This window comes from Volvox carteri, assembly GCF_000143455.1.
Source record: "Volvox carteri f. nagariensis unplaced genomic scaffold VOLCAscaffold_79, whole genome shotgun sequence".
Classification (NCBI taxonomy): Eukaryota; Viridiplantae; Chlorophyta; class Chlorophyceae; order Chlamydomonadales; family Volvocaceae; genus Volvox; species Volvox carteri.
This window is the reverse complement of record NW_003307622.1, coordinates 250,082-258,036: the sequence shown is the minus strand read 5'-3', so window position 1 is coordinate 258,036 and position 7,955 is coordinate 250,082. Positions and strand designations below refer to the sequence as shown.

At 56.3% G+C, this 7,955-nt stretch overlaps 1 protein-coding gene across 1 annotated transcript; it reads right to left on the bottom strand.

Moving 5' to 3' along the window:
- Nucleotides 1-2,130: 2,130 nt before the first annotated feature.
- VOLCADRAFT_47030 (uncharacterized protein) lies at nucleotides 2,131-3,784 on the bottom strand (the record flags this gene model as incomplete). Its single annotated transcript, XM_002957745.1, has 3 exons — nucleotides 2,131-2,324; nucleotides 2,811-2,870; nucleotides 3,658-3,784. Coding segments are annotated over 3 exons (381 nt in total), but the record flags the coding sequence as incomplete, so codon positions are not given.
- Between the last annotated feature and the right edge of the window lie 4,171 nt (nucleotides 3,785-7,955).

Sequence of the window (7,955 nt, the reverse complement as noted above, 5' to 3'; positions counted from 1 at the left end):
CCGCGCTCCGGCACCATGCGGGCCAGGTGCGTGTTGCCGGGCAGGGGGATGCCGTCCACGGCGAGCCGCCACAGCGTTTCTTTGTTCTCGTTCTCCCACCGCACCCCCGACCACAAGCGGGCTTGCGTCGCCCTGAAGCGGCTTGTTTCCGCTGAGGAGGAAGGTGTCGTTTCCTGCGGGTGCAACGCTTCTTGCACAAATGCTGCCATCAAGCGTCCCCGTTTCTCCTCGGTGGCCCCGCATTGCAGCTGTGTCGCTAGGCGGACCGTCAGGCGTGTGAGTGGGACGGTTGTTGTGCCGCCCGGCATCTGCCATCCGACCCGCTTTAGGATCATAGCCATCGCCTGAGTGCTGTTGGGGGTGCTTGGAGTATGTATGTATGTATGTATGTACGTACTCCTTACGGTTCAGTCCATATTTACACATAAGCTTAGACGCACTCTGAGATGCTCTCGCATTCGCACAATCCCACTGCTATCCTGATCGTCATCAACACCACCACCACCACCATCATGACTCCATAATTAGCACCGCTACGTTGCGCTGCCCAGTTCGTAAGCCCGCAGCACATGAAGATAAACAGGCTTACAGGCCACGGCTAGCCAGATGAGCTATATCACAAAAGTAGCGATGACCGAAAATGACACACACACGCATACACACACACACACGTGCACACACCTGCCTGTCTAAGGCTATCAAGAAATCCTAACTTAAAACCCGCACCTCAAACCACAGACGCACCTGCATCGTCACCGCCACCGCACCCACACCGGCATAGACCTGCCCACACCACCGCACCCGCCGCACAACCATAACCATACAATCATCCATGCACATCCACACATCCAAGCAACTTGACACAGCGTTAATGGTAAGAATATGCAAGAGGATAACGCTGCTTGATGCTTTTTATGATATGGCCGTGTAAATCCATTACCTACTATGTGCATCTTCCCTGATGTGTGTGTGTTATTATGAAAGGTACAGAATTGGGGCTTTTGGACCCCTTTTCACGGTAGTGTGTTCACTCGTCTCACCCCGGTGGAGCGTGCATGCATGCATGCATGCTCTGCAAATCTACAACAACCGAACAAGTACGCATGTGGCACTTAGGAATCCGTCGGTGGCTGTACCTAACGTTTCGTGTAAAATCCCGAAGGAAACAACCAAAAAGTCCACTTATCGTTCCACTAATCAATCAACAGCTTCCTGTGCCATCAGGAAAGCTACGTGCCGCGTTAGCTTGATCAGCATCACCAAAAGCGTAAAGCAGCGCTTGCAAAGAATGAAAATTTTGGATGTGACCTTCAAGCACCAGTTGGTGGCCGTCGTTTTTCGGCGGTTAATCACGGTTGGGGGTGGCGAAGGTGTGCTCCCATAAATAGGTCACCAGACGCGCAACAACATAACAACGACTTTCGCTTTGGACCAAAACCACAATAAAGACAACAGAGAGATCTAAAGGCTCGAAGTTTTAAAGAAAGGTGGGAAGAAAAAGAAGCGATGTGCAGATGCCAAAAAGACAGCATGGAGAGGTTTCCAGAGACGAGAAAGATTTGGAAAACGATAAGGCGACGGGCAAGAATTGGCAGCGTTACGGAGTCCATTCTTGCAAGCCGATGCCCACGCGCACCTCTTCCTCCCCTCTCCCGACACTCTCCCTTTTCCCCATTTCCCCATTTCCCTAGGTCAGTCCCGACATCAAAGAATGTTTGACGATCCGCAGGGATAAGTCCGAAACATAGCACACAATCCCGGTGGAGAATTGGTTTGGGGCTGATATTCGGCCCCCGGACCTTCCCAGCTCAGCTACCTTCACTTTGGAGCTCCGGCTGCCAAGACGGCCAACATTCTGTACGGCACGGTACGGCGAGGCACGCAGAAAGGAAAGATGGATGTAATGGAAGGGAATATTATGGAAAACGTGTAAGCTGCAGCGGTTAAGCAACCGAGTGTACGACAACCAGGCAGGGGGATCTACCAGGTTGAGATGTGTGTGTCTGTGTGTGTGTCTGTGTGTGTGTGTGTCTGTATCAGTGTATCAGTATACTCGTGCATGTGCATGTGCTCGTGGATATGTGCGGACGTGTGCGTGTACGCTTCCGCGAATTGCCGTACTCACGCCTCCAGGTGCCGTACAATCTCCCCAAACGTCGGCCGATCGTTGGGCGTCTGTGCCCAGCATGACGTCATCAGCCGAGTGTAGGACGGCGGCAGCCACATCGGAAGTGGCGGGCGCCCGCCGTTCAACAGTACTTGATGTAGGATCCGAGCCGCGTTGAGGCCCTTGTACGGCCGCTCGCCCGTGGCTAGCTCCCACACTGTGTATGTACGGCATGTGGAGCGCGTGAAGTGGCAAGAGTTGCAAGGGGAAAGGTGCATGTTGGAACAAAAGATGGAGGGAGAGGAAGCTAGGGACGATAAATCATCCGCGTGCCCATCTGTCTAACGGTGCGCATACGTGTGTGTATGTATGTCCTTAAGAGAGGGCAGGCGAAGGCATTGCAATGAAAGGAAGTGTTATCGCATGCTTAAAAGCGCTTAGCAAAAAGCGTGAAAAGGAGCCAATCTAGGTATATACCTGCGCTTCGAGTACACGCCCCCTTACGAAACGCAAAGCTTTGGAAAGTAGCATTGGTTGCGTCAAAATGCTCTGTGTATGCATGTAAGCGCCATCCATCCATCCATCCATCCATCCATCCATCCATCCACCAAACCCCTAAGCTCCTTAGCGGGTCCTCTTTCGCCTACTCCCATCCTTCTCCTGCGCTCCTCTTTCGACGGCACACACACACACACACACTTACGAGTAATGCCGAAGGCGTACACATCCGCAGGCTGCGACATATGACCCTTGGTCCATAGCTCTGTACGGATGTACGGATGGGTGTACGGCTGGAAGATCGTTATGTAATGTTAGGACAAACAGCCACGAGAGAAGAGAGATGTAAACCCACAAGCTCTTCATTTGATTTTCAGTAATGAAGGAGCTGCGAATGTGATGCGGATGAAAACACATGTCTCGGTGTTGAGGGGACCGTGAAAAGATTCGGACGTGAGCATTCGCGAGAAGGGCTCTTCTTCAGCATGAAGGACGGCAATGCTTTCCGGGGTAAGGAAGGATGAATGACTCCGCCAAGGGTCCGGGCGAGCATGGCAAAGTAGTTATTGTGGAGTGGCCGCAATAACTGCTTTGCCATGCTCGCTGGGACGGTGACCAAAACACACACACAGGTCACCTCCCACATGCACCGCTGCGGGGGGCGAGGATGCCATTCAGGCGATTATCGATCAACTCCAGCTCGAAGCCCCACCCCACATTCGCACAATGGCAGCGACCATGGACGACCAGTAGGCAACCAGGGACCACCACCAATACCATCACCACCACCACCACCACCACCAATACTATCACCACCACCACCACCACCACCACCAATACTATCACCACCACCACCACCGCCACCATCACCGCCACCAATACTATCACCACCACCACCACCGCCACCATCACCGCCATCACCAGCAGTACCACCATAACTGAATGCCTACGGGGATTGAAATCCCCCTCCAGTCGCCTACTCTATACTTGAGAAGCCAACAAACACGCATTACCAGCGCATTTACCAATCAAATCCTATCGATGTGTCGTACCTGGCGCCATATGCGTTGGGGTGCCGTACGGTCGTGTCGAGACGTGAGTACGGTCGCCCGTGAGGACGCGACTCAAGCCGAAGTCACAAACCTGTAAAAGCCAACCCGTAAACACAGAGAGAAGTGGTCGGGTGGTGCTTAAATCTAGTCGGGAATGCCGGGGAGGTGAATCTGAGTGTGTGGGGGGTAAATGAATGTGGCGTGTGTGCTGCAATATCCAGCATCTTTCATCTGTGTTAGTATGCATAAAGTCCTCGAATGAAGAAACCTCATGCATTTCAAGCGCCCCCGGGGATTCGTGCTCGTGTTCGATTCGCACAGGGGTCGCTTTCTACTGCTTTCCCTTCATCAATATTCTCGCCGACCTGTGTTTGATCGCACCTTTGCCATCCAGCCATTCAGCAAGTCGTCGGGGACGTTGGAGTAATTATTGCTGCTGCTGCTACTGTTGCTGCTGCTGCCGGTTTTCGTTAAGCTTCTGGTTTGTGCCTGGGTGAGGGCTTGAGGTGTGCGTTGGTCTGGAGTCTGGCGTTGGTTTTGGCTGTGGGCTTGGACCTGTGCAGATATCTCGGGAGTTCGAGCCAGGAGCACATTTGACAACTTGAGATCTGTTTTAGGGGTTCAGGGGAGGGGAGGGGAGGGGAGAGGGAGGAAGGCGGGGAGTAGGGCCCTGAGGGAGAGACAGCGGAATGAAACAACCCTGATGCAACAAAAACCGGGGCCGGGGACGCAGAGACCAAAAACGGTTCCTTACTAAAAGGGCCAGGAGTGTGTGTGTGTGTGTGTGTGTGTTTAGGTTGTTCTTAAGCGCTCCCCCGGGCACTGCTGTGCTGAGCAGGAACACCTGTGTGTGCCCGTCTCCCCCGACACACATACAACACATGGCCATACGCACACACCCATACCTCCGTGGCAGATTCCCAGGCTGTGTATGTACGACATGCCGTACGCGATGTCCAGAGCCAGACGCAGCAGTACGGACTGCGGGGACCAAAGGCCAGCGGGGCGGCGGCGGTGACAAAGGTGGTACGGCAGAGGGAGAGAAGGGTGCGGGGGGGGGGGCAACAAAGGAAAGGAAAAAGAGACAGGAGGAGAAAGGGAGGGAGGGGGAAGAAAGAGAGGGGGAAGAGCGAGAGAGAGAGAGGAGAGTGAGGAAAAGAGAGAAAGACCCTAGTGAAGGAAAACGAGAAGAAACGCGGGAAGGAAGGTAGGAAGGATGAACGAGACAAAAAGAAAACAAGAAAGATAATTCCTCCAAGCCGGGGTAGGAATCTGATCCCACCACAGTCAGCCATCGCGCCAGTCAGGCAAGAACGGCAAACCACATCCCGCTGCAAATTACTAAACCCTACTTACCCCGCCGTACCTCTTTTTCCCATCATCCCTCCTCCACGTCCATGCTTCCCGACCCCTAACCTCCCCTCTCCCTAAAACCCCGGGGTTAAATAATATGATGTATCATCCCCCTGGCCGAGTCAGTGGATTGCTATTCCTACCTCACACACCCGCACAGCCCACATCCCTTACCAGGTCGGGTCGTGCCTCTGCCCCCTTCCAACGCCCCCAGCGCCAGGCAAAAACACTGCCTCCTTCGCAGAGCTCCATCACCAGGAAGCCATGACTGCAGCCATCGCCCAACTGCGTCTGAGCCGCCAGCCAGATAGCCTCCATCGGTAGCGTCGCCGTCAACGGACCACCTGCCGTATTCGGTGTCGGCGGCGGCGGTGCCGCCGCCGCCATCGTACTCCCGATGCCAGGTGTCGTCGACGAAACCCCCGCCAACTCCGCCTTGTTGCTGGCGTCGCATGCCGCGGCGCCGGCGTCGGTGTTGGCGGCGGCAACGCCGCCGCCGCCGCCAGCTTGCAGTACGAAACCCTTGGACGAGATGACAAACCCCCCTGCAAAGCCGGCCAATTTGGCACCCGTACGCTCCACGTGTTGCTGGCGGTGCCGCTGCTCGTCCCAGCGGGACAGTACGTCAGGGTGGTTGCAGGACCTTTCAGCCTCGGTTTCGCCGCTGTCGTCGGCGGCTGCGGCTGCGGCGACATCGGAGCTAGGCCTGCCGCCACTGGTACTGCCCGACGCCGCGGCCCCCAGTTCCGCCAGCTCACCAAGGCGCGGGTCCGACGGCCTCATACACGACAGCGGCGCGTTGCCATTGTGTGGACTGAAGCCGCCGGCGTTGCCGCCGCCGTTGCCGTTCGACCAGCCGAGAATGTCCTTGGTGGCAGGCACAGAGAGCCGCAACGACATCGCGGTGGCGGCGGAGTGACGGTTACGGTCTTGCGGCAGCGGCGCCGCGGCGGCGATAGCAGCGCCGAGGCCACCTTCGGCGGCGGCGGTGGCGACACACCCACCCGCAGCCGCCGTCCCGAGTCGCTGCCAACCTCCACCTTCCTCATCTCTCCCTTGACCACCGCCGCAACCTCGATTTCCTGCTTCCCTTTTTACTGCGTATCCTCTTCCGTCATCATGAACATCATCACTGCTACTGCTGCTGCTTCCGGCCTTACTCCCTGCTCCACATGCCCCCCACCGTGCCGTCGAGGCCGCCGCCTCCCCTTCAGCCGCCGCCCCTGGAGCCCTCCTTGGGCCTTCGTCCATCCCGCTGCGGCTGCAGCTTTTAACACCCGTGGCCTCATTATCACCGGTCTGCAGTCCCACCTTGCCTCCCGGTAGGACTTCCGCAAAGAAGAGCGCCACGACGACGTTTGGGTGCCTGGCGGGTGATATGGAAGCGGGACAGGGAGAGAGAGATAGAAAGGGTATGGGGGTAAGGGGCCGGGGGAACCTGTTTAAAAGGGGAAGGTGGGCCAGGCTGACGCGGGCACCAGCGGGTGTGAAAGATAGATGGAGCGGGGAGGGGGAGGGGAAGTGGCGGTGCGGTGGGGCCGTGTGGGGGTGAGGCCGTGTGGGGGTGTTTACAGCGGGGAGCTCAACTAGGGCTTTCCTTGCTGGGTGCGCTTGACGTTTTGACCGCTTTCTAGGGGCTTCCGGAGTTTTAAACCGGAGTTTGAGTCGAGTCAAGCTTTAGTCCTGTTTTTCATTTCTGAGATTTTGTGTTTGTACGGTGGTCTCTGTGCAAAGTTATACACATGCCAGCTTCTAAGGGTTTGCACGCTGGGTTCCGGGGCTGGCGAGTCTGGTGGTGTGATGAGCACGTTTAAAACCACGTTTAAAACCACCTCTTAAAACCTGAAGCCTTCCGTTTGTAAGATGCTCGGAGCTGACCGACCCGGTTTCCGTCAGGTGTTGGATAATTCACCAAAACAGGAACCCTACATGTCAGTATCAGCACGAGCAAGCACTGCCAACACACCAACACTAACATATGAATATCAACACACATATCGTACATAACACGCATAATTAAAGAGACAAATACGGGGCTGTTTTTTCCCGTACACAAAACGAATCACACACATTTCCCATCCCCGCACCCCCGACGTACCGAAACGTCTGACTGAGCAGCACTTCGTTGTGTACGGCACGGCACAGCTCCTTGTCGTACTGTAGTACTTTGACGGCCACAGGGCGGCCCTGCCAGGAGCCTGAGGTGGTGATTGAGGGGGGGAGAGATGGGGTTGGCGGGGGGTGCGCTGGGTGGGGTGGGAAAGGACACGGGTTGGATGGGAAACGAGAGCGCGGCGTAGAAGTGTAGGATGTGGAGGCGACTACTTGTGTGGCGGGCTGCTAGCATTACGAAACACCTTCATGCTTAAAACACCTTTTACTCGCTGCCACTGTACATTAACGGGAGTCAACGTGCCCGCTCCTCCTCATTCTGCTTCTCTCTCCCACTCCTCCTCCTCCTCGAGCAATAACTCCCCTCCCTCCCTCCCTTCCCCCCTCCCCATAACAACTACAGCTGTTACACAGGACCGAGGCCTTATTCCAACAAAAACCCGATGATGCGCAGCACCGGGGGAGGCCTTTTCAACGGCGTTGCTACACCTCCCCCCTCCTCCTCCCCCCTTCAAAGCGCACCACAGACTCACCCCGGAAGACCTTGCCGAAGGACCCGGTGCCGATGGCGCTCGTCAGCTCTATATGGCCCACCAGCAACCAGGGCGACAAAGGGGGAGAGAAAAGCAAAAGGGGGAAGGGTTTCAGGTGGGAAAGGGAGTCAGGTCTAGGGGATTGCTACACCGCAGCCCGCAACGCCCCCTTACCCGCCCTCCCGCGGCCTCACGCGCTCTCACGCACCAAAGCCCAACACGACCCCTGAACACCTGACTCCAACTTTGTCATTAACGGCGGGCGGGCGGCGCGGCGCGGCGGGCTCCCGCCTACCGCAA